General features: G+C 42.4%; 1 protein-coding gene across 2 annotated transcripts in view; it reads left to right on the top strand.

The window, feature by feature from the left end:
* SORCS3 (sortilin related VPS10 domain containing receptor 3) overlaps positions 1 to 27,558 on the top strand; it is a 410,921-nt gene that overhangs the window by 237,368 nt on the left and 145,995 nt on the right. For both annotated transcript variants that reach the window (XM_033149721.1, XM_033149722.1), the window contains exon 5: positions 23,949 to 24,022. In XM_033149721.1, the coding sequence (XP_033005612.1) occupies positions 23,949 to 24,022 (74 nt within the window). The remainder of the gene's footprint in view (positions 1 to 23,948; positions 24,023 to 27,558) is intronic.

The raw sequence follows: 27,558 nt of genomic DNA, 5'->3' as shown, positions 1-27,558 counted from the left end.
GGTCTTGGGGAGATGCTGCTGTTGTTCCTTCTCCTGCTTCCTTTCTTATTTAATCCAAATAATACCGTTCTGATGTTATTCCTTTATGCATTCACTGAACTTTAAATGGTGCTCCCAGTTCCCTGTGCAGGGTATTCACCTGCAACCCTCATTTTTTTTTGCCTCACACTATTAGCTTCCCCATTTCCAAGCTTGCAAAATGATTTCTAAACATAGGAATTTAAACTACTCTTTGTGGCAGTAGTCAAGGGCACTCATGGAGTCATGGTATACTGAAAGGAAAATTGCAAAGGGGTCAGGTACAACTGTGCTATCTGTCTTATTTTGAGCTATGTAGAACTCTTCCGTGTTTTAATTCTCATTTAACACAGCTGCCATCCCTGTTTGTTGTAGCACTGTTAATCCTGTCAGATGCAAATTGTAACGAAACTGCAGTCCCTTATTATGCCCTCAAAAAGGGGTTTCCTTTCTGCGTGGTTGGCTGACTCTGACATTGGTTTCAGCTGGTTGATAGGATTTCCTGCTGAAATCCAAAAACTGAATTGGCTAGTGATGGCCTTTCTGAGAGGCGGGGCTCTGGGAACAGACTGGGTGAAGCTTGTCATAACTCAGGTCCTCCTTCACATCATTAATCTGGCACGACTCTTATGTGTCTTTCTGCTCACATGGCCATAGGCAACATGTGGTTTCTGAGGGCTGAGGGCAGAGGGCAATTCACCATTGGGGGGGAGGTCTAAAAGCAGCCCCCCTCCTTGTTCTACATGCATATGCTGAGCAATGCATGAATAGGGCTATACTGTCTGAGGAAAATAATGTTATCCCATAGGCACTGTAATGTTGACGGCAGCAATTTTTCATGAAAGATCATCTAAAAGGATCTCTGTTGGGAAGAAACACATTAGTTGTCTTTTTGGTGATGGGGTTATGCATAACTGTTGCAGGATATGGATGAGAGGGTAACTGCAGAGCAATAGTCTTGAAATAACGATAGATTGAAAAGAAGCGCTTGCCTTGTAACAGCCTGATTTTTTTCTAGATGGATGTTATTGATTTGATGGCAATTGTTGGTTGTTGCTTTTGCAGAAACCATGCTTCCTCTGTTTGTTGCCTTTTCTTCCGCCTAAAAAGCTGGATTCTGATCTAACCCCTGCTACAGTGTCTCTTCTCCCACTCAATTTAATGAAGGGGCACATACTGTGATGTGCTTTCAAATGCAGCAGGAGCTGGGATATACCCTTTAGTACTCTGCAAAGCATCATGTATATGGATGATGGTGTTCAATGGATAGGTGAATAAAACAACATTGAGCACCAGTCTATAATTTTTCAAGATATAGTCACACCCATTTTCAATCTTTTTAGAACACTGAATTATTTGCAAACATCTAAATTAGCAAGTTCCCCAACCTTGTCAATGCATGCTTGAATTCAAAAGCCTTGATTTGTTCCTCAATTTGACCAAGCCAGATCTCTCGGGGGAAATTCAGTTTATTTTCTCTCTTCTGGGACGCAGGTGGCGCTGTGGGTTAAACCACAGAGCCTAGGGCTTGCCGATCAGAAGGCCGGCAGTTCGAATCCCTGCGACGGGGTGAGCTCCTGTTGCTTGGTCCCTGCTCCTGCCAACCTAGCAGTTCAAAAGCACGAAGTGCAAGTAGATAAATAGGTAGCGCTCTGGCGGGAAGGTAAACGGCGTTTCTGTGTGCTGCTCTGGTTTGCCAGAAGCGGCTTAGTATGCTGACCACATGACCCGGAAGCTGTACACCAGCTCCCTCAGCCAATAAAGCAAGATGAGCACCGCAACCCCAGAGTCGCCCGCGACTGGACCTAATGGTCAAAGGTTCCTTTACTTTTACTCTCTCTTCTGCAATGCCCCTTGCTTTAAAGAGCCCATGTATCCAACATATCCTAAGTTCTTCTAGCCAGGGCTGGAACACTGAGCTCAGAGAAGCAATGAATTGTGGTCAGACACACTCTTTCCCAAAGCTGAGGGAGTATAGAAGCAAACATGCCTCAGGTGTCCCACTTTTTCATGAGTACATGCATATCCCCAAGGAATATAAAGACTGGGGGGAGAAGTGGGGCAAACGATGGGCACCAACTTTTTTTTTTTACGTTTCAAGTGCTACCTGTGGAGCATTTGCTACAGGAGATGGTCTTGCAATCTGACAAGAATGATCCCTAAGCTTTTGAGGGAACAAGTACAAAACTGCTTTCACATGGAGGTTTCTTTTGGCATGTTGGCTATGCTCATTACAAGTATCATGACTCAATGATGTCTTAGTATTGGCTTACGGCCTTTTTCTGATCTCCTGTTTGCCCATGCAACAGATGTTTGGCATTGTGAGCTTTGAGTGGAACGCAGAGGGGTGAGCACATTGTAACGTTTTCCTCAGTAAAGTTCTACCTCAGATTTTGGAATGTCTGTTGGAGCATGCACAAGAAGCAGGGGAAGTTATTTGGCTCAGCAGTTATATTTGTGAAGCATCCCAGCTTTCCCTTGGAGAGTAAATTCATTAGTGGTCCATTGAACAATGTCTCCTGTGCTGCAATATACCATAGTCCCCAGGTCTTTTACTGCCTGACCTAAGTAATTTAATGCACTTTAAAGTGTTCTATTATATACTGCACCAGTAGCCACCACAGATAATAACTTGAATATAGCCTTTACCTTGTTAACAGAAGGCACCAGGTTCACATTGCTATTTCTTTGATGATGCCACAGTGACATTTGCAGATGCAAAGCTACTGTAAATGTAGAGTTCTTTGCTGTGCCAGGCAGTCATTGTATGAAAGGACTTAGCCAAATGTCAGTCCTTTTTGCAAGCTCAGATGTTCGGTGTATCCAGGAATTTCGCAGTATGAATTGAAAGACCCAATATATCTGTTTGATGTTGCTGAATGGTTTGATGTTACTTTTAAGCTAGAAATACACACACACACACACACACACACACACACACACACACTGTGCCTGTGTTTGGACAAAGACCACAGTAATAAAGAAACAAATGATCAGCTGCTGGGTATATGATGTGTCTGTCAGGAAACTCAGTGGTAATCCAGGCTAGGTTTGGTTTGGGTTAGAATACCCAAATTCTATAACTCCCCACCCCCAAATTGCACTGTTTTTGTGTGTGAAAGGAGCACATTTATGTACATTCATTTTCTTTGAGAACATAAGATGAGCCTGCTGAACCAAGCCAATGGCCCATGTCATCCAACATCCCGTCTCACTGTGGCCAGCCAGATGCCTTTGGGAAGCCTGCAGCTGGACATGAGCAAAGCAGCGTTCTGCAAGTCCAAGCGATTGGTATTCAGAGGCATAATGTTAATGTTGGGTGTGTGTGTGTGTGTGTGTGTGTGTGTGTGTGTTTGAGAATGAAGAATATTTTCCAGTGACTGGATGCTGGCATAAAGACCTCAAGACCTTCCCCTTGTGGTCTCTTCTTGAGGCACCACTCCACCCCTCTATACTGCTGAGTATGTGCTCAATCACATGGTCTGCTTTTTAAGCTCAAAGGGTTATCTGGTAGGGGAGATAAAGGATGCTGGCATGTGGGGCAGCTATGTTCACATTCTCAGCAGAACTCATTACCTTGGGACATGCCATGGCTTTAGTGAGAAGGCTGTTTCAGAGGTTTGATGGTGGCAGTGGAATTCAGCTTTGGTTCAGAAATTCATAGAACTTGTCAGGGAACTATCCCTGACTCAGCGCAGAGTGGTGCAAAGGCTCTCAGGATGTTACAGAGAGCCCCAGTCCCACCTTGCCAGCAGTACCTCCTCTAGCAGCGGGAGGAGTGGTGAGGCATCCAGCGAGGAGGGGGAGGTCTCTCAGGGGGAAAGGAGCCGAGGCTCTGGGGATGCACGAGAGACCCAGCACTCACACAGTTCAGCAGGCGATACAGGGGGTGCACAACTTCTGTCGCCCCAAAGTCATCATGGGGCGAAATGAAAAGATGGGAGGCAGGGTTTTCGTATCCCTAAGCTCTTTTGTTGGGGTCAGAACTGGAAGGGACCATTCCCATATTCTGACACCGCTTGATACAGACATGAAATTTTTAGCTCTGCACTGTACATAGTTTGCACAATAAAAACTTTAAAGGAAACAGCGGAGTCCTGGCTGCTTACTCATGAGCAACTAACTGAGAACCTTACAGAACTGATAGAATCGTAGAGTTGGGAGGGACCATGAGGGTCATCTAGTCCATCCCCCTGCAATGCAATACTCTTTTGCCCAACATGGGGCTCAAAGCCACGACCCTGAGATTAAGAGTCTCATGCTCTACCGACTGAGCTATCACTTTCTAATAAATGGCTTATTAGTAAAACACCTGCCACAACGTTGCTAATCAAACAAGTTGTAAAATGCAAGAGCTTGGCAATCAAAGGTCTCATCTTCCACTAAGTATATTCATCATCAAGATTCTTCATTAATCTATATATCCCTTCCTATGAGTTGCTGAATTAGATGTTTGAGGTAGTATGGCAGTGTGCCATCTCAGCGCACCTGGTAGTCAATCTCCATCCCAGCAAGGTCTTCCCAGTAATCATAGTGCTGTAATTTGAAAGTCTAATTCCAGGTATGGAGTCATCATGACTTTCGAGACTGTATAATGTCTGCATGTGTTTAAAAGAATGACAAGAAAATGGGTTGTATGGTGGGGAGCAGAGAGAGGGAGGGCAAGGCAAGTTACATAGACATGAAAGTTAGAAACAGGCCTCCCAGAATTCCCAAACCTTTTCACAGATCTTTTCACAGTGAGATTTAAACCCCGTCTTAACATTATATGCTCTACTACTTAACTCTAGATCATTGACAGTAGCAAATCCAGCCCCTGATAGAATCCAACAAACTAATAGCTACCTTAACAGCTTACATAATTTCCATCTACTTCTTTTCAATAAATATTTTATATCTATAAATATGGAGCTCTCCTTAGATAGGTTCAGAATAAGCTGAGAAATTTCTCACAACGTTTGGGTGAATGCTCATCTCATTTCACAGCAATGCAACTTAATTCAGATCCTGTCATATCACCACTGATGAGGCACGGACAGATCCAGTAACTGCCCCCAACCTTCCCACTCACACACGAGCCTACCACTGGAGTTGCAGTGCCACTGCCAGGCAGAAAAAGAGATTCTTCCCTCCCATAGCTAGGGTAAAAGTTGGAGCCACAATGTCAGGACTGTGCTGTGAGCAACAGTCTCTGAGATGAGCCAAGAATTAGACAAGACAGTGGTGAGGGCCAAAGAGCAAACCAGGAGGCAGGAGTGAGGAGTAACTAAGGATACTGGCCAGTCCTCATGAGGAATTTGTGTTCAATCAAGACTGGACTGGAAGAGGAAGCAATTAATATCCCTTCCTGCCCAGAAGGTTCCAATTGCTAGCCTGGGTGGGCAGGGTCAGTTCAGAGAAGCTGCCACCTGCAGTTCAGTGGGGCAGCTATACCCAGATTCAGCATTTCCTGACACATAGCTAGATGATGGTGGTGGTGGTGATTATGTGAACCTCCTTGAGATCTTATGATGAAAGGCTGTATATAAATCTAATAAATAAAATAAAATAAATGAGAGGTCTGGTGTGTGGGCAGAAGTGTTGGGAGACAGAAGGTTGAGATGCCACGGACAATGGATAGGAGTTGAGCTGTCAGACTTGAATTAAAATAGCAGCACGAGTTTCGTATTCCAAGCCAAAGGATTATGAAACTCGATAACAGCTTTGCATTTCTTAGCCTCTGCTGAAGGTTAAGGACCTGATGAACAATCTATCCACACTGCTCATCCCACAGGTGTCCATTGCAAATTCCATTCTAGAATGTGCACTTTGTGGCGTAGATGGTTAGATAAGGCATTTTTGAGCACTTCATGCCTATGTGACAACTGGCAATTATGTAAACCTTTGTTACATTTAAATGCGGTCTAGCACTTGGAAAGTGTTTCCTGTTTTCAAAACGGCAATAGTCTGCGTAAACTTCAGCAGTGCCGCGTCTCGCTTCTTTTCTGTACACATCACTAGATTGTTCAGGTTTAAACTACAGGTATTTTACCTTGTCATGTGCTGAAATAAAATGCAGCGGCTATCTTCTATTCCCTTGCACTGAGCAAGTATGAAAGGAGGAGTCTAACTTTGGGGGATAAAAAAAAAATGTTGATCCATGTATATTGATTATATTAAGCCAAAGTACAAGCCTTCTGGAATATGGCTTGTAGGAAAATTGCGGCAGTAGCAGGCAAAACCTTATTACTTGGTCTTCTATCCTTGTCAGTTTGAACAGCACCCAGAATCAATTACAGGAATGAAGTCGGTGAGCTCACAGTTCAGAATCATGGCAGCAAAAATTGTAATGGTGCAACACAGGAAGCAGACAAAGTCAGCTCCAGATATTTTTCTGCCTGAGTTGAAGAGCACGATGGTTTGCACCACTCCACACTCCCTCTCTAATTTCATACATATAAAAGCCAAAAGCCAAACATACTGGCATTTTAATCTTAGACTATACCTGCACCTTACATTTAAAGCAGTACCGCACTGTTTTAACAGACATGCCTCCCCCAAATACCGTATTTTTCGCTCCATAGGGCTCACCAGACCATAGGGCGCACCTCGTTTTTAGAGGAGGAAACCAGAAAAAAATATTTTTCTGGTTTTCCTCCTCTAAAAGCCCTGTTTTTTGAGGATCAGCTAAAAGTTTTGCAGCTTTTTTGCAAAGGGAAAAGCCCTGTTGTTGTTGTTGTTGTTGTTGTTGTTTTTGAGGATCAGCTAAAAGTTTTGCAGCTTTTTTACAAATGGAAAAGCCCTGGGTTTTTTTTAGGATCAGCTAAAAGTTTTGCAGCTTTTTTGCAAAGGGGGAAAAGCAAAGAGGAGAAAGAGGGGGAAAGCCTCCCTCTGCAGCACATTCAACAAATGGAGGGGGGCTGAAAGGGAGCCGGGACTCTTATCTCTCTCCCGATCTCTTGCTGATCAGCTGCTGAGCAGGGTTCTTTCAACACCCCTTTTTTCTCTTCGTAAAATAAAAAGCACTATCTGCTTTTGGCCCCTGGGCAATTCGGCTCCAGGGACCACCATTTGCCCCATAAGACGCACAGATATTTCCCCTTAATTTTTAGGAGAAAAAAAGTGCGTCTTATGGAGCAAAAAATACGGTAATCCTGGGAATTGCAGCTTATTGTGGGTTCAGAGAGTTATGCAGGCTAGCTCAGGCAGCATGGCTTACCTGCAAGTGTCCACTGTCCACCATTCAGCATCTGTAACCTGAGGCAACCGCCTCACTCTACCTAATGGTACGGCTGGTCCTGGAAGCTGAGTGATGAAACCATTGGTCCATTTAGTTCAGTATTGTCTAAGCTGATTGACTAGCCACAACCTTTCATGGTTTCAGACAGGATTCTTTTCCCCCTCTTCCTGGATATGTCAGGGATTCAACCTGGGATTGCATACAAAACATGTGCTCTACAGCCCTTCTCTCAAATGTACACCCAGCAGGATTTGAACCCAGGACCTTTCAGAAACCGAGTAAAAAATCACACCCATAGAGAGGCAAAACACAATGAAAAAACACCTCAAACTCCCATTGAAATTCAGTGCTTTTGAAAATATAGAATATTGCTATCATGGGCAAAAGACAACCAATCAGCTTTAAGTTTCATATGGCCTTGCAAATGTCTCACACTTTTGGGGGTACTTGAGCCTCGTTTGTATGCTGCTCAGAGCCTACAGGAGAAATGATAGATAAAACTCTCAAATGTAGATCAATGTGCATTGATTGATTTAAGCAAATGGAGGTGATGTGAGGGAAAATGACTTTCAGCATGAGAGTAATATGAACAGCAAAAAAGTTGAGTTTTTGTGAGATGTTTTAAAATGATTTAATCTTGTAAATGTAATATATTTAATACAATATAGTTCAGTTGGCTTATTGTATTTATTTACTGACCTAGATTGTAATGTAATTGTTTAAAAAGTAGAATGAAATAAAGAAAGTGGCCCTCTGTATTCTTCTTCCTCCTCCAGTATTCTCATTTCCCCAACATTTTCCCAGTCTGCTGCTCATGGAAGCTGACAATCAATAGAGAAACAATTATAGAAAATAATAGTAGAAAATAATGTATCATTTAGACCACAAAGTCATAACACACACACACACACACACACACACACACACACTGCAGGCTCCTTGTATAAACAGAATCCCTCACCTCCTCTTTTATATCTCCCACTGCTTAGACACATGTTGTCTCCAGTGAACAGCTAAGACTTCAAAGCATAGTACTTAATAAATCCCACAGCAATTTAAGTAATCAGAAATGGTAGAGGAAATGCAGCAGAATAATCAGTTAATAGCACAGCAGTAAAAAAAATTGCAACACAATAATCAACTAACAACACAATTACACAATATTGTACCGTACCATTCTCTTTTCCCTTCTGCGGTAGCAGCAGCAATATTGGGGGTAGGTGGGTGGTTTTGACGGTTTATGGTATTATATATTGCCATTCTTTGAGAGGAAGGGTAGGTTATAAGTGGAATTACACGCACACGCGTGCACACACACACACACACACAGGTGTCTGGGCTGCTGCGTCCTTGTGCGCCCTTCAGCCGTAGGGCAGCTGAGAAGGACATGATGGCCTTCACCTCCGAAATCTGTGCCCGGGGCAATGCACCCCCCCCAGCTCCCCATGATACACCACTGCATTATTATGGATAACTCTATCTTGCGATCCTATGGGATGGAGGGGAGTATATAATTGAAGTAACAAATGAATATATAACCAGCCCGTAAAATGCAGTTATGTGAATCATTATTGAGCGTGTAAGGATAGCTAACTGTTATACATCAAAGATCGAATGTACCATTGCAACAAAGATGATAATAAAATGATTTGGAAAGACAGTGAAATGTTAAAGGACCTGTCAACATTAGGTGATGTCTGTGGCAGAGCAAAAAACAACAACAAATATGGCAGTCAGCCTCTAAGGACGGCTAGCCGCTTGATCTTACCTATAAATGGTTTTGTGACTACTTTACTGGCTACCATATCTTTCAATCTGTGCAGGGTTTACCACAACATGTTTAATAGGGCAGATATGCAAAAAATATTTGCTGTTGAAAAAGAAAATCCCAAGTTCAAGAGTATTTAACAGCAACTTGGGGAAGCAATTTCTTGAATATGGTAATCATGCAAGGAATCGGAATCACTTAGCTTCATTTACAAATCATGAATATGTAACAGTGCCTTTAAATGAAAGGATGGCTAAAACAGAAATAGTGTTTGCTCAATTCATTAAAGAGAAGACAATTTATCAGTGCCGTTTCCCCTACCCTTCCTTAAAGAGCAGCCGTATGCAAATACTAGAAAATCAAGACCCAGTGTTAATTCTTCAGCGTGATGAATATTTTTATAATCCTAATTAGCTCTAGTCATTTAGTCTCGCAATTTCCCCCAATCTAGCCAATTTGAAATGAAAATAGATGCCTTGATTACCAAACTCATTAGCAAAGGAGCACCCTTTCCCCCAACTGGTTCCCTTTTAGTGCAGATACTGTCTGAATCAAGTGTGGGACACTTGTGTTGTCAACTGCTGGAAGTGGAATAAAGCCTTAATTGTTAGGACTGTAAAATATTTGTATCGCTGCACATTCCATTCCCTTGCAGTGCAATGCATCACTCATTGCATGTAAGAAAAGCAACTTTTTAAATGTTTTAATTAAGTGGAGTTGCTACACCAGGTCATTTTTATAAAGTCAAATGTCACAATTGTTTCCATTTGAAACATGGAAAGTATGAATGTCGACAAGGAGAAGTATGACTCTGCATTTATCATCCCGATTATGTTAATACTGGTAGTTTTAAAGGAAGATGAGGAATTTAATTATGCAGCAGCAACCCGCTTATTTTGAGAAACGCCATGATGCATTCTGCCCTAGCAAAACACTGAACTCTGAATACATGATTTGCCTTTGCAAACAAAAGAAACTGACTGTGAAACCAGACTAATGAATTCTTTTTCCTGGAACCAAACCTCAATATGTTTCCCCCAACCCCTTGAAATGGACGTGTCTACCTAGAATAAAATCAATCTAGGTATATATAGTATCTCCACTTCCATCTATGCAAGCAGCACTTCTGTTTATTTTAGTTTCTGGTTATTTTGGTCATTTCAGCAAATATGGTTGCACTATTATTATGGGTTTGATGTCAACTTCCTTTCACCAGGGGGAAAAAGGGAACAAGCCAATCACCAGTCTATGATACTTTTCTTTCCTTTGTCTGCAAATCACGCAGTGTTTGCAGACAGGGTGGATGGAAGAGGCAAGGCTATGGATAGGATAGGTGGATGTTTCAGGTTATAGCACAATCTCTTCCAAACTGAACGTTTTGTATTTATTAGTCTCAAAAGAGAAATAGCTGGAAGTACAATAAAAAAAATATTCAGGAAGTCTGTGATAATCTTCACATTTATCTGTAATTTTGAGTGTCTAAATAATTTGATTCTGCTTGAAGAGCAACACTAATTTGCCATTCCTCCCGTCTTGACTTCAAACGTGCAGTTTGATGCTGTTTTAAGTTTCTATCTTATATTACCCTGATAAAAGCCTGAAGTGACTGCCTCAGGTGGTGGGATCCCACTAAGATCCACACCAGACATATGCCATCTCTTCACCTGCTGCTGAAGATGTGGCCTGGGTTAATGCCACATTTTGTGTGAATTAAGCTGCTGACATTCTCCATCTTCCATGGTGCCAACAAGGATTCACGGTGACACAGCTGAAGTAGCTTTGCTGAATCCATTCCTGACCTGCACCCAAAGTGCTTCCATTTTGGAGCAGGAAGGCTCCTTGAAGAACAGCAGTGAGTGTCAGAAGCTGAGTGCAGTGCACAGGTTGTGGCATCCCATGAACTTTTCACTTAATACATTACAGTACTGACTATTGTTCTTTTCAGTTTTATCAATTGATTTAATGCATCCCAATCATTTTAACTCCACAGTTGTTTTTTTTTTTTATCTCTCTGTTCTATACACCACCATTATCTTTTTGAATGGTGTTATAAATTATTTGAGTAAATAAATACATTTGTTCCCATTGGGCAGCTGGGCTGAATTTCAGGTTGAACAGTTAGAACAGAGCGGAAAGGAAGAGTCCCCTGCAACTTCACTGTTTTGTCTATCTCCTGCTTAGGATCCCACGTTTCTTGACTTGACAACAGTACAGAATCCAAAACTTATCTTGCGACACTCTGACTTCTGTCACCTTCAGCATCTACTCAGCTCAGCTGCTGACTCTGCTGGGCTTTGTCTTTCCTGCTGACTGTGGGCTGTTTGGGTAGCTCTTGCCCTTGCTCCAGGCACCAACTTGACTAGGTGCTAGGATTTTGAAATCTGCTGATCAATTCCCTTCGGGGACTCATGTAATCAAGAAGGGCAAGATTAATCATGGAATGTAACAGTCCCCCAGAGGAGTCAAGTTGTAGGGAAAGCAAGGTTGCTTAATAAACTTTTAGGTGCAAATTGAAACTGCCTTCAGCATCATTGGACAATGAAATACATTTACGTTGTTGGGCATACGTCAGCCTCGGGAAACAATGGAAGAAGAGGTTAACGCAAATGTACTGGACAGATATCTTACTACTTCATTCTGGTAGAGAAGAGGTACATGCATATTTGGAAACGACAACCAATTCATGCTTAAGGAAAGGCAAGGAGCAGTAATATTTTTAATTAGATCATAACAACCAAATAAACACTGAAGAGGGGGAAACAAAATCTAAAAGAACACGGCAAAACAATTAAAAGTCTGTACTAAGATGGGCTTATAACAGAGCCTGTTAACACAGCGCAATATGTGATCCAGTACCGAGCAATGAAAAGAATAACATTTGCAGTATACATGCAGAATCAATTAACTATCTCCTCTAGTTGTCTTCTGATCGTGTCATTCCTCTGCTCCACCCACATCACTGCCTCATTGTCACTTTAAATTGGTTGCAGCGTTCTAGTGCTCACCTGTCTGATGTTCTCATCCTTCATTTCTTCCATCAGTTATGTTCTAAGTGTTCAGGAGAGGCGTGGTGTCAGTTATGTGCTCTTTTCTCCTAGCTCTCAAAACAGGAAGGCATTTCCAAATACAATTTCCCCTTTTCTGAGTGCCCACATTGAAGACAAACTCCCATGTGATGAAAATATCTAGCACTTGATGTCTTCTGTGGTAACATTTATCTTCTGAATCCATAAGGTGAAGTCTCCATCTGTGGCAAGCTTTGGTGGTCAGGAAGCAGAAGCAAATGGGTGTGCGTGACTTGTACACCTGCAGTTTGCACCCCCACAGTAATGTCCAAAGAAGAAACGTCTGCATCACCACAGTGGAATATGAGAATGAAGTATGTGTATCTGAAGCTTGCACATTTCTTTGCAGGAGACCTATGTCAACTCTCCCCTTAAGCCAATATGTCAGAAGCATCAAAACCAAATATGTTGGTGCTTATATGCTTTTGCATCTTCTGGATAATGCAAGAAGCCACCTGATTGTGAATCCATACAGTTAATCTCTTGCAGGATGAGGAACAGAGCATGGGTTTGCACAGAAAGCTAGGACCTCTGCAGTTTACCAGCTACATGGAAGGGACTTGAGACATTTCCTTTGCACCAACCATTCCACGTCATGTATGTGACACTGAAAGTGACTTCCCCTGCATGCTGATTTCCTACACCATCTGGGAAGCCTCCAAACTTCTGGCAGCAGCTGCCCAGGCACACACCCATTGAAAACAGGGGTATTGTAGCTTTCCAGTGGTTGGTTGCCAAGGGACAGACATCAGGCCTGACTGGATTTACTTGAATGTCCAGAAGATGGCGATATTTGCCTTCAAAAGACGTTCCACCTGTCATTACTATGTGCTACCTGACTAGCCTCACCACAGGGACTCATTTCCTCCCACCCCATGATTTCAACAGTGCATTTATTTTGCAAAGCCTTGAAGATAGATGTACTTCAGAAACAATTTTAGAAACCTTATTCGCTGCATATAGTTGAAATTCTAATTTTGGCTGCAATCCTGTGCCTATTTATGCACTCTTAAGCCTACAGAGTTCCATAGCATTCAGTATGTAGGGACAGGTTGACACTGCCATTTCTTTTTCTCTTCTACCCCTCTTTGTTCATATTTCATTGAGCATCACGCTTAATTTTGGAACTTGCTTTAATATAATGCCTACTGTTAAGCAGTTTTGACGGCAGAAGTGAAGGATGTTGTTGTCACCTTTAGCTGTGATACTGCCATTTAAGACAAAAAAATTAGTCTAAGGTAAGCAGCTATCCAGGGGAGCCGATGTGGTTTGGATCCACTGAAAAATCAAGAAAACCAATGAGGTATGCAGGAAACTTCACTGTGAACCAGTTAGGTCATTAGGCCATATCCGCAGCTATCATAAATCAAGGCATTGTTAGGAAAGGAGCTAGAGAAGATGTTGTATCATCCCCCAAAACAAAACAAATGGCATGTTCTGATTGTAGCATCAAGTCTTCTATTATACAGCCAGCTTGCTAGGGGATATGTCGAGGCCCCGTTGAGCTAATCTGACTCGGCACACCTCACTTATGCAGAAATAACAGCCCCTCAAAAAACTGCAAAGGTCGCGTCTGCAGAAGCCTCTCTTTCTTTTCTTCTTGTTCAAATTGTTAGGTATGGTTGCAGCTCGACCTTCGGAGGATGCCAGATTCATAAAGGTGAAAGGAACCTCATGGGCCATGTGTTCTAGTCTTGTGCCCAGCAAGAATGCCGGCACCAAAACCATCGCCAAGAAAGTGATCATGCAGTTTCACAGAGCTTAAAGCCATGCTGTTCTTTATAGCAGTGAATTAGCATTGGAAATAGACATCATGCCTCCCAATTGAGGCTGGGTTTTTTTTTTTGTCTTTTAACCTTTTCTCATGCATATAGATTGGCAGAATATGACCAAATTGGGATAATTCTCAGAGGCATAGTGAAAATTGATCAGGGGTAAGAAGGTAGAAAGGGGTGGGATTTCTGGACTCCTGTGAGATCTTCATTGTCCAAAGGCCTTTAAACACAAATTTGCACTGACACATCAGGCAACATGTCTGTGGAGGCCCTTGAAGAATGAGGGAATGGGGCATATTGGGTCGATATGTTGCAGGATAACACTATTAGACATGGCCAATCTCTGCTGTATTTCCCCCCCTGGTAGTCCTTGATGTTGGAGGTGTACTTTCTTTTGAAGACATAATAGTCTTCATAATGTAGATCTAAATGTGGATCTAAAGTAAACACGGATTGATTGAATGAATGGATAAAACAAACAAGGATAAACTTGCACCTCAAATGTACAATGTGATAGGGAAAAGCTTGAATTCAAGCCCACTCCCTGCTATCAACATGCAGTGAGGTGTTTTTGTTCTGGTGTTTTTAAAGTTAGGGAAATAACCAGAAATTAGGTCCTTCACCTTAAATCTGAAGTGATAATGGATAGTATTGAACTAACTTTTACTCAGAGTGAACTTTTTACTATTGAAATTATTGGCCATGACAAACTTATGCCTATTAATTTGCATGGTGTACTTTGAGTAAAAGTTAATTGAATGCAACCCAATGTCTGCTCTACTGCCTCAGGAGTCCTTCTTCTCAGCCTGACATCATTTGGCTGCATGTGTAGACCAGGTCAAGCTGTGCATGAGTCTGCTGCCTTAGAATAAAGGCATAGAGGGAAAGGCATGGTGGGAAATAACAGCAGGCTGGAAGTGCTTCCGAGGGCTTCCAACATCCTCTTTGTATAACTGCAGAGGTTATTTGTGGAGGAGTTCAATATTCATTCGTTTATTGCATGGGTCATAATCAGGGTTCTCTGAGTGAAAAAGCCACTAAAAACAATTTAAAATCCCTATCCTGACATATAGAATAGACGTTGCTTTGGGTACCAAGGTTGGAAGCTGTGAAGAACTTTATAGGTAAAAACCAACACTCCAAATTAAGCCCAGAAGTGGACTGGCAGCCAATGAAAGCGGTAAAGTACTGGTGTCTTCTGCTCATAAAATGACAATATAAAAAGGAATTTTGTGGTCTCCTGAGGGAATCCTTGCAAACATGCTAGCCATGCAGTTGGTGATTCCCCCCCCACACCTTCCTTGCAATAATTTTCCAGCACTGTAATAGTTACTGTTACAGCTGTCAAGCCAAATTGTTCTGACTGACTCTGGCATTTGCAGAGTTATATTTTTCATTTTGTTCATTTGCAAAGCCTCTGTTTATTTGATTTTTGGCAAAGCTTGCGGGGGGACAGTGATGGAAGGGAGACACCTGCTTCATACACATACTGACGAGTCCTAATCTGCTGTATTAATCCTTTCCCTGGTCACAGAGAAATTCCTCACTGTGGAGCTCTGTAAAGATTCCCAAGATTTCTATATGCTGCAGTAATTAAGGTGTTTCCCGTAAGAATGCATTGTGACTCTCTTGCTGTGTATTAGTGAGTTGGTATTTTATTTCCCCCTTGGTGCAAAATAAAAATAACTGTCACACATGCACTGCTGTTACATGATAACTTATTATGATTTTCCCAGCTGATAACTTTCAACAAAATAAATGTACCAAATTTGTACACTTATAGCAGTATTCAGTGGTGCCTAGTGCCCATCAGGACTGATAGGGCAGAAGGCAGGAAGACCAACAGCAGGGGGAGCAAGAGCCAGCTAATTATAGTTTTGTCTCCCTCCTCCTTCCTGAGTTCTACAAGCACAACACTGAGGAGGAAGCTGACAGACAGTGCTATCCCCTGGACTGCTGGGGGCAGACATAATGTGGGTCAGTGCCTCATTTGTCCTAATGCACCAGCCTCCCCTGGGTTCACCAGCCTCCAAAACCGGAGAGATGGCAGTGCTGTTTCCTTTAGTATATGTGTGTCCCCATGAAATACACTCCTCCACTTTACCATTTTTGGCCCTTGGAAGAGCATTCACAAGAGAGTGGTGAGATGGTGGGGAAGAGGAAACACATAGCTGCTGCCAAGCCAACTGGACTAATGCTCTCTTGCTCCAGTTCAGTAATGCAGAGTGGACTAGTTGAGGGAGAATATGGAGAGCATTTATTGTAAGTAATACAGTGTGGGCCAACAACATCCAAATGAACATAAAAAGAACTCTGCTGGATCTTTTCAAAGGCCTACCCAGCTAAATATTCCTTTTCCACAATGCCCAACCAGATGCCACCAGGGAAGCCCCAAAACAGGACATATGGGCCTTTCCCACTTGTGCTCCCCAGTAACTGGTACTCAGAAGCATGTCTACCTCTGTGGTTTTATAAATTGTTGGAAGCCGTCCACAGTGGCTGGGGCAATCCAGTCAGATGGGTGGCATATACATAATAACATGGCTTGAAGTTAAACTGTGCAGACAAATGCATAACCTCCAAAACATCCTTCAAAAAGCTCCACAAAAATTGACAACCAGCTGATACAGTGGTGCCCCGCTAGACGAAAATAATTCGTTCTACGAATTTTTTCGTCTAGCGGTTTTTCCGTCTAGCGAAGTGGCAATGACAGCCGCGCTCCGCTAAATGAAAAAAAAAAAAGACGAAAATTTTTCGTCTTGCGAAGCAGCCCCATTGACTTTTTCGTCTTGGGGGGCAGCTTCCGCTAGACGAATGCCGTTCGTCTAGCGAGTTTTTCGTCTAGCGAGGCATTCGTCTAGCGGGGCACCACTGTAGATGAATCTAGCAGAGTGCTTTGCAAGGGGCTTTTCTGGACCCTACAATCAGCTGGTTGCCAGGTCTTGCAAAGCCCCTTACACAGAGCTTTGCAGGTGACTGGTGGCATTTGTAAGCCCCTTTCAGTTGAACCAGATCTTGTCCTGCCCTTAACTGAAGAGTAGGTGGGTATAGTTTGGTCAAAATGGTCTTGCCGGCCAAATGGCGAGACCTGGTGGGTTTTATAAAGCCCACAGAAGAGAGGCTTCCCACCCCTGTTTGGGAAGAAGCAAGGTGTTTAGGCTTCCTAACTCTGGGTAAAAGGTGAGCTTAGATTTTTGCACTTGGGCAAAACTGAAGAAGACTTACCATCCTCTGCAATGGCTAGCAAATGCATCTCAGAATTAGTGGGGCTTAAATGAAAAGAATGCACCATACAACAGGGCACTTTGAAGGAAAACAAAATTATCTTTGCTCTAGAAGTATGGCTTCTATTTCCTTTTCGGTTGATGCTAAAAAGATTTTATGATGTTTAAACACTTTATGAGCAATTGGAGCAAGGCAAATGAAGGACAGTGTTTGAGTGCCCCAAGGGAAATATTAGTCTTTCCTGTATTAGATGGAAGGAATGTATTTTTTTTTTTTTTTGGCATCCTGGTTCACAACAGCTTTGCCCCATCAAACCTGCTCAGAGAGTTGATGGAACTGATTAAAATCACCAGTGCCCCCTGTGGCAGACACAGCCATATGGTGTTTTTAACTGGGAAGGAGATAGTTGGGGAAGAGAGAGTCATGTGGAGAGGAAGATCAAATGCTTAGTTACTTGCTAAGCTATTTCACTCCCTTCCCATGTGCTGATTAGACTGAAAGGAAAAATGAATTAAACATGCATTGACAGGGGATCTAAAAATCTTCATGTTGCTGATAATGATTGCTTTATACATCACAGAATCCACCTTTCAACTATAGAATCTAGGCAATAAAATTAAGAAATGCTTGCATGTTAGTGGATAAAGGTTTTAAAATATGCGGCTAGATTCCAGTTGTGGCAAATCAGATGCCTATGGGAAAGTTATGGGCAGGGAATGAAAGCAACATGTGTCCAGCTAATGTGCTTGTATATAATGATGTAGCAAACGTGAAACCATCACTGTACACAGAAAATTAAGTTGTAGATGAGACTAAGAGGGTTTTTATAAGACTGAGTGGAAATAATCCCCTAACTTCACAACTTTGTTTGCAGATCATGAAGCTCTGCCCTTGCTTTAGCTGATATTTCAGGAGTGTCATAGGAAAATGGACAAAATTCACCTGTTGGCAAAAAGAAGGGGAAATGAACTTTTTTGTATTTCTAAACCTAGAAAACCAGCTCTCCAGGTAGCACAGCCAATAATCAGGGATGATGGAAGTTGCAGTCCCTTTCTGAAGGGCCACAAGTTCTCTACCTCAGGGACTTTGGGGACACAGCCCCATCTTCCAGCACATCCCTGTCTTCCAGCCTTCTGCTGAGGCTTTTCTTCACAGCTTCAGAGGAAAGCAGGGAAACACCACCACATTGCCTAGGTAACCAAATGACACAGAAGAGGCAAATACAGAAGTCACCTGGTTGCCTAGGCAACATAGGGGCACTCCCTGTCTTCTGGTGCTGTTAGGATGTCAGGAAGGCTTCTTGCAGCATGGTGGAGTTTCCCTACACTGCCTAAGCAAATGGGTAATGCAGTGCTCTTGGACTTCTTCCCATGCAACATAACTGTATATGTGTATATGAAGGGGAGGGCAACATTTTTCAGGGAAGTGGGGGCACCTGCATAGGGAAGAAAGAAGCTAAAGCAGTCAGTACAATGTTGTGAACTGCCCCTCAGCCCACCAAGAAAGGTCAGTGCAATGATGGACAGGAGGCATGGCTTCCAAGTATGTTTGCGGGCACAGTTCAAAATGTTGGTGCTGACCTTTAAAGCCTTAAAAGGCTTTGGCCCTGCATACCTGAAGGAGCATCTCTATCCCTATCATTCAGTCCAGACACTGAGATCTAGCTCTGAGCGCCTTCTGGAGGTTCCCTCATTGCGAGGATACATGGAACCAGGCAGAAGGCCTTCTCAATAGTCGCGCCTGCCCTGCGGAACGCCCTCCCATCCGATGTCCCAAGCACTGACAAAAGGTCCCAGTCACTGACATCATCAGTGACATAGAGCCCTGTTCAGATGAGCCTACATGAGTAAGAAACAGAGAAAGTACCTTCCTGCCAGACATCCTTGGTGGAACAGAAATAAACAACTATCTGACTTTTAGAAGACATCTGAAGACAGCCCTGTACAGGGAAGTTTTAAATGTTTGATGTCTTAATGTGCTTTAATTTGTTAGATGCCACCCTAGGTTGGTTACATATAAATGTTGTTGTTGTTGTTGTTGTTGTTGTTGTTGTTGTTGTTGTTGTTGTTGTTGTTACTACTCCAGTTACAAATGTCACCACAAAGCAATCCTGAGTTAATGAGGTCCTGGCAATAACTTTAGATGGGAAAAGGCATATGAAGTGGGATTAGATGTCGAACTGAGAGTGGGTGATGCCTTTTAAGATTTCCTGAATGGCTCAGCCTAGCTTCTCACTCTTTCACTGGCTCTCACTCTGATGTTTGCTTGATGGGAGTTTCATTTTTGGAGGGACAGAATGTGGTTGTCAATGAAATACCATCCACATTAGGGAATTTTAGTAAATACCTGGGAAGAATCTACTTTAAACATGTTTTTTGACCCACTGCCAATCTGGAACACGATCAGGTCTCACAGACCATAGTTATCAGCTTGAAACATGCACAGACATCTGGGCATGGGAAATTTGAAGTTAACAACTCATTTATCACTCATATAATTTGACTTCCCTCCAAATCCATGGTGGGCGATGAAAAACTAACTTCACAAGCCCCCAGTTTTGGCTGATCTTCTCTAGAAAACTAAGGCTGAGCAATTAGCTTGATATCACATAGTGGGATGGAAGCTTAAAGATATGGAGTTAATAATGCAGACAAGAAAAATAAAAAGTGACTCTTACTATCATCATTGTAAAACCAGATGTAACAGCTTTGTTGGTAGTACAGCATGACAAACAAGAGACCAGTAGTAATTTGAAAATAAATCAAGCAAGCTTTGAAGATGCATAGAAGACTTCTTTGGTATAAATATTTGCAATCTGGATCCATCGCTACATTTGAAAAGTAGCTCTACAATTTGGAAGCTTCTTTAATTTCTTATTGTTTTTTTATTTTTTTTAAATAGTGATGTTTCACCTACTCTGTATTTCTCACTCTGGAATACTGTAAGTGACTTGAGAATCACCAGTTTTGAAAAATACTATCCAAGGGATACAGGGGCATATGATATTTGTCACATTAGAATTACAGCTATCACTTCATAATCTAAATCCATGGAATTGCTGTGATTTTATTCAACTGTAGTACCTGCTTGGGGTGTGTGTGTGTGTGTGTGTGAGAGAGAGAGAGAGAGAGAGAGAGAGAGAGAATTTGCTCTTTGCCATTCCCAGCAGACTGATTCTTTAGCTAAAGAATGATCACGAATGAAGTAGTGAGGGTGGACTACAGCAACTGCTGCATCCGTATAGTGTTGCAACCTATAGCACTGCAACAACATGACTGTCATGATGAACAGACATGGTGTAATGGGTTGAAGTTTCTTCCCTAACAACAGCCACCATTTGCAAGTTAAGTCACTGAGTGATGGTGCACAGCATTGTTTGCAACACAGAAAGGAAACACAACACTGGTGGCCCTATAGGAAAACTCACCTATGTGCCATCCTCCAAATGGCATTTCAACCATCATATATATCCTGTAGCCCTCCTGATGCTGTTGGGTTTCAATTTCTATGAGACCTAGCGAGCATGGCCCATGGTCAAGCATGGTGGGAGTTTATGGTCCAACAATACCGGGAGGGCCAAAAGTTCCCAATCACTGACATAATCAGTGACACGGAGCCCTGCTCAGATGAGCCTACATGAGTAAGAAACAGAGAATGTACCTTCCTGCCAGACATCCTTGGTGGAACATCCAACTCATGTCTGTACTATGGATGTCTCTTGCACCTAGGGGTGCAGAATCTAGAGTGCATAAGTCTGAAATGCATGATTGCTGTCTTTCAAAATCAAGAAGTAACAACTGCATGGATCAAACTGGTATCTGTTGGGTTCTGTGTTCATAATCCCCTATTTCAACATATGGACTCCAGCAGGTGTAAGGACTGAGAGTGTATGAACCTGTTCACTATTGTAGAAAGGGCCTACAACTAGGTTCGCACAGAGCTTGTCTCAGCTCTGCATCAGACATAGTAAAGGTAAAGGTAAAGGGACCCCTGACTGTTAGGTCCAGTCACGAATGACTCTGGGGTTGCGGCGCTCATCTTGCTTTACTGGCCAAGGGAGCCGGTGTACAGCTTCCGGGTCATGTGGCCAGCATCTGACATAGTAGTAAGCTGCTATAAAAGACTTGAAAGTGACAGGATGTTGCTGTAGTTGTGTTGACACCAGCCACTCAGTGTGGCACTGCACTTACATACCTGTTTAAGATCAGCATATTCTGTCATTGAGAGGATAGAATTTTTAGTAATGTCCTCTTGAAAGAAACTGGGAAAGCTGCATCTCAGAATTACAAGCAGGCTTCACAATGAACCAGCTTTCATTCCTGCACCCTTCACACCATCTAAGAGCAAATGGCTTTCTAATGCCATCTATATTTCTCCTGGCTGCATTTGACGTCTCCTCTGGGCCCCGAAAGCAAGGTGAACAGAAGGCACATGTGCACTCAGCTTTTATGCTTGCAGAAGCCTTTAGTTTATTGGCTTTCTTTAAGTAATGTGTAATTGACCTTTATATTTGCATCCATGATTAATTGTCCTCAAGCTGCGATGAAACAAAGTGGGGTTAAAGGGGCCTTCTTCCCTGCTCCCCCCACCCAGCATTAATATCTGTGCAGTGTAACTGCTGCTTCTCTTGATTATCTGATTTCAGTAGAAATTCAAAGGGGACTGGTAGAAAGAATGGAAGAAAAGCCCAGCACCCTCAAATGAAAAGTCTCCTTCTTATCTCTTTATCTGAATCCGCCTAAAGGCTACAAGTTCAATTTAATTCGTCTACCATCAGTCAGCCTGAGATCTAATATGAAGAAGGAGGGGGGGACTGCTCAGCAGCTGGTCTGGCTCCTGCAATGATAGACAGAAGGATGCTTTTGAGCAAGTAACCGTAGGGCACATGACTAACTGCAATGAAAGGGGCTTACTGCTTCTGAGCTGGCCACATCTACAGCTGTTAAGGAACTTTTTTCTTTTCTTTTCTTTTTAAAAGTACTTATGTGAGCCAAATGAAAATAACTGAAGCCAAATAGCAGCCGCTGTGCTTGATGATATTCAGTAGCCTGTGGAAATGAAGCGACATTGTGTTTGGTCACACGTTGCTGCCAAGTGATATCTAATCCACAGCATTTGTGTACCACAAATATTGCTGGATTCTTACAAGTGATGCACCAAGTGTTCTGTAGATCTGTACAGGAATGCATAGCTGTCAACTTTTGACTTTTTTTAAGGGAAATTCCCTTATTCTGAATAGGATTCCTTGCAAGAAAAGGGAAACGTTGACAGCTATGCAGGAATGCAGCCCCATCTGCACTATGCATTTAGAGTAATACCATACCACTTTTAACAGTCATGGCTTCTTCCAAAGTATCCTGGGAACTGCCGATTATTAAGAGTTTTTGCAGAGCTACAGTTTTCATAGTTCCCTGGGAAGAGGGATTGATTGTTAAGTCATTCTGAGAATGTGAAAGGCATAATTGTACCCTAACATGCCTAAACACCCTTAACAAACTACAGTTCCCAATATCCTTTTGGGGGAATCCATAGTTGTTCATAGTGGCATGATAATGCTTTAAATGTACATTGCAGGCCACACACACACACACACACATACACACACACCATTCTTCCATCCCTATTAAGTATTGTAGCACACCAATAATGCTTTTCTGGAGGTAACCAAAGTTGAACTATTGATACTGAACATGGTCTTGAGTTAGGCTATTCTAAAGGCTTTCTCCCCCCCCCAACCCCCCCAAACAAACCAAGAAACACACAACTCACTTCCTCTGCAGCTGCATACATATTTGTGTTTATGCAGAGTGCTCCTACCACTGGTTTGGAAGGCAGCGTCCACACAACATTAGCCACAATCAGTATCTGTCCTGTCATTTCTTATGAAATACTGCTTGTGATGTCTTTTCCCTCCCCAAACCAGCTTCCATCTGAACTGATGAAAAAGAACACCCTAGCGATGCATTAAGCTGGTGACGTGTACACAGCCTGCTTCTCCCTGCCCTTGGAGGCTTGGTGTTTGGAAGAGGAGGTGTTCAGCCCAGCCTTTGCATCCAGGCTCTGGAGTTCTTCCCCTGTAGGATGATCAGCTGATCCATCACTCCTGGCTTCCTAGCATGCTATGAAAAAGCTTTTGTTTTTGCAGGCTTTTGAGAGGTTTAGTTTTCCCACTATGTGCCTGTTTGCTCTGCTTTGGGATTTTCCCTATTGTTTTTCTAATAATAATAATAATAATAATAATAATAATAATAATAATAATAATATTTGATCATTTTTATTGTGTATGGTTCTTTTGATGTGTATTTGATTTTCTTCTCTTCTTTTCTTTGGGTGTTATTTCATACTGAAAAGCAGGAGATACAGTTAAAGATAACATAATGAATTGTTTAACACAAGTCTCATAAGCGGATGATTACCTCCATTAAAGCCCATATATGTGCGCTTTGAGTAACAAAACCCATATCCACTTCTGCAGTCTCATATTTCTCAGATATGGAGAAATTCAGCTCCCAAGTGAGGCACATCTCCACTAAGATATGACCCCCACCCCTTCCAGGGACCATAACTCTAGTGCTAGGACATGTAACAAAGGTTAAATCTCATGGAATTCTGATGGTGGGAAGCTAAGGTCAAAGTGCGGTTTCCACACCATGTAAACACTTTGCACAAAACAGCCTGGCCTCAAAATGCACATTCAGAACTTGAGCACATCGTGAATGATTGTCTTCTTAGAACTCTAGCAAGAACCTCATGCTGGGACTCCATACAAAACAGGCTTTTTTATTATGGTAGGAGGATCAAACTTGTTTCATCAACAGTGGCCATGTGCCGCTCTATTGCATGTTACAGCCTCACTCATTGGATTTCCTATATTTCAGCTTTATAGCTCTATGGATTTTGGAAGAAGATGGCAGATTATGCATGAACGGATTACTCCGAACAGATTTTACTGGTGAGTTTCCTCCCATTATATTATAACTGCATAATAATGGATCTAGCTAGGATCAGTAACAAGGCACACATTTTGAAACTGATGGCCTCCATTCCAAATTGCTTCTTCACTCATTCTTAGAATCACTGCAACATCAAACCAAAGTTAGCAATTTCTAGTGTCATCATTTAAAGTAGGAGAAATTTCAGCTACGTATCTACATTGGATTTGAATAAATCCCAAAATCTGAAGCAAAGTGGGGTGCCTCAAAAGGATTTGGGGTTTGTCAGAGGCTGAGGATCTGTACAAGGTGGCACAAGTTCAAGAGGCGATCCCTCAAGCACATCAGTGAGCCAGACAAGTGTCTACTGACAGCAAAAAATAATGTATCTAAGCTTACCACAATGCCCTAATGCAAATGTGGGGTGATGGGGATAGGCAAAACAAACACTAGAAGAGATGATGGAGGAACAGCTCTGTTGTGGCTGAAAGGACTAGCTTGTAATCAGAAGGAATGATTTTACTCAGAAAGTTAATCTATTTTGCTTAGAACGTGGAGTGATTTATCTGGGCAGTCTATCCTGCCTGAAAATTTCATCTACTTCTGTAAAGCAGAAAACAATTGGGGGGGGGGGAAGGGGTAGGGATGATAATAAAATAAACTTTGATAGACTTCAAGCCATACTGGACATTTTATGAAGCACGTTGGTCTGAGGCGAATTGCTTTCTGATGCACCAAAATGGGGTCCAACCAGACAAGTCTAATTCAAACATATGCTCAACATTGTCACTGTCCATAATTAGTGTTATATTTGTATAACTTGAAGTGTTTCCAACACCCCCATCTTAATTCTGATCCTACTGTTCTAATCCCAAATCCTGCCGCCCGCCCCCCAAAAAAGATATGCTCAGAAGGGTTGTGTACGGGTTCCTATATATTTGGGAAGAAGTCTGACCTGTTTTGGAATTGCTCTGTGTCTTTTGATTGGTAAAAATGTTGTAAAAGGGGTATCATGTTGTGCAGCGTGATATTGATACATACATATACACACACTGAGATCCATAGTCGTGTAATGGTTAGAGTGTTGGACTCAGACCTTGGAGACCAGGGTTCAAATCCCCATTCAGCCATGAAGCTTACTGGGTGACCTTGGGCCAGTCACTCACTCTTAGCCTAACCTACCTCACAGGATTGTTGTGAAGATAATATGGGGAGGAGAACTGTGTATGCCACCTTGAGCTTCTTGGAGGAAAGATGGGTTATAACTGGAACAAACAAACAAAATATATTTACTCCTACACACTGGTAAAACGCCAAGAGAAAGATGTGCAGTTACATCAAGGCAGCTCTGTTGTGGTGTTATATACACATGCAACATGTACGTTCACATAAAGATTGGCTTTTTTTAAAAAAATGCTTTACCAAAGTGCATATGCATATTGTAAATGTACAGGAGAGGAAATTAAACAACTGAACAGAGGCAACTGAAATATATGGCATATTGGACCAGCATAGGTCTCTGTACTGAATTCAGAAGCAAGAAACTGACCAATTCCTAAAATAATTCATTCGGCTTCAGAAATAAGACCAATGTAATTTGGAATTTCTGAAAACTGGGAGGAACTTGGGTTATTGGAATTTCAGAAGCATCTCTACTTTGTTGTCTAGTTCCTTTTGGAAGCAGCCAACAAACAAATCCATATTCTTGTCTTGAGATGATGGTTGGTAGGCTGAGTTGAAAAGATTCTTCCTCCTCCACAACTCCCTTGAGTCTATAGTTAGCTCATCGTTTATGCTATCTGTCATTTCCCAGCATCTTATTAAATTTGCAACCAAGTGAAAATGTCCTCTACCCTGTAGGGAGAGGAAACTGTGCATTTCCAAACACATCAGTCAAGCTATTTTCCTAATTCTGTTAGTGACATGTTATAACATACTGATTCCCAAGGGGTGATGTTAAAAGGGAGAAAATGAGCACCCTATGCTCAAGTTAAGAGGTTACGGGACAACCTACTTTATAATAATGTCTCTTTGTGTTTTCCTCTCTGCTGCATAATTGCCTCTATTATTTTTTCTCATGTCCTATCAGTTGGGCAAAAGAGAACTCATCCATGCTGCACGTGGTTTCATCTATCACAAAGTCAATGCGAATAGAACTAGGGAAGATCCTCCATCCTATTCTGCTACTGGGAAAGTATTGGCAAGGGTAAACATATACTAAGACATTCAGAAATATGAATTGACTAAGAGTACCAATGCAAAGTCCCTGCTCAGTGACCATTCCTGCCAAAGATGGTTTTAGGGTGGGGCAACCAGTGTGGCCACACTGGGCACCATGCTGCAGAGGGCGCCAAAACAACGCATTAGAATGGACCACGAAAGGCAGGGGGCACCGTATTTTTGCATCACACGAGGTTCTGCTGAAATTTAAGAGCCCAAAAGTGCCACTGCTCCTGCTAATTCATACAAACACTTTTCTCCTTCCAGGCAAGCAGTAGACATTAACACAGCTCAAGGACACATTGTTGTTCAGTCGTTTAGTCGTGTCCGACTCTTCGTGACCCCATGGACCAGAGCACGCCAGGCACACCTATCCTTCACTGCCTCCCACAGTTTGGCCAAACTCATGTTAGTAGCTTCGAGAACACTGTCCAACCATCTCATCCTCTGTCGTCCCCTTCTCCTTGTGCCCTCCATCTTTCCCAGCATCAGGGTCTTTTCCAGGGAGTCTTCTCTTCTCATGAGGTGGCCAAAGTACTGGAGTCTCAACTTCAGGATCTGCCCTTCCAGTGAGCACTCAGGGCTGATTGCAGCCTGGCAAAAGCACTTGCCTAGAGAATGTGGAGCAAAGCTGGGAGGGCTTCATTTGGCCTCCAGGCCTGAACTTGAAAGAGGGGTAAATATGTCCACTTCATCTACAGCTATATTTAGCAGGTTCCACCCTCCTTTCTTGACAAGAGAAGTTGAGAATCAGCCTTTGTATACTGCTCTGAAATGCAAATCACCTCCTTTAAGTGGCTACTGCACCTACAAGAATGCAGCCAGTCAGCAAAGCAGCGCAGCCTAGGTAACAAAGCATCAGGATAAAAAGATGTTTAAAAGTCTGTTGAGATAAGCACCTGTGTGAGTTGAGCATCATAGTAAGGCCAGGGCATACAGCCTTCTCCTTTTCCTGATAGCAAGTAACTTAACTTTTGATATAAACAGCTCCAATAAAGAAAACCAGCTATGAAGGTTGAAAGCCAGAGTGTCTCTGATCCCATGCCTCCTTTGTGATGTGTTAAATCTAAAGTACTACTGGCTCTCAAGGGATTTTTTTTTTTTAAAAAAAAAATATCCCTTGCGTTGCCCGTTTTTACAGCTCCTCCACACCCTTTCTCTGTCCTGACTAAGCAAACGACAAAAATAGCTTTGTAATCCCACCAGATGAATGCAAAAAATGTCATTGCACACCTGAACTTCAAGCCCTGCTTTACAGCTATACAAAATGTTGAACTGCGAAATTTAGTTGCATCCCAAAAATTATGTAAGTGTAATTTTTAAAAAATGTATGGTC

The sequence above is a fragment of the Lacerta agilis genome, chromosome 5 (assembly GCF_009819535.1).
Source record: "Lacerta agilis isolate rLacAgi1 chromosome 5, rLacAgi1.pri, whole genome shotgun sequence".
NCBI classification, from domain to species: Eukaryota; Metazoa; Chordata; class Lepidosauria; order Squamata; family Lacertidae; genus Lacerta; species Lacerta agilis.
This window is presented reverse-complemented; position numbering and strand designations above follow the sequence as displayed.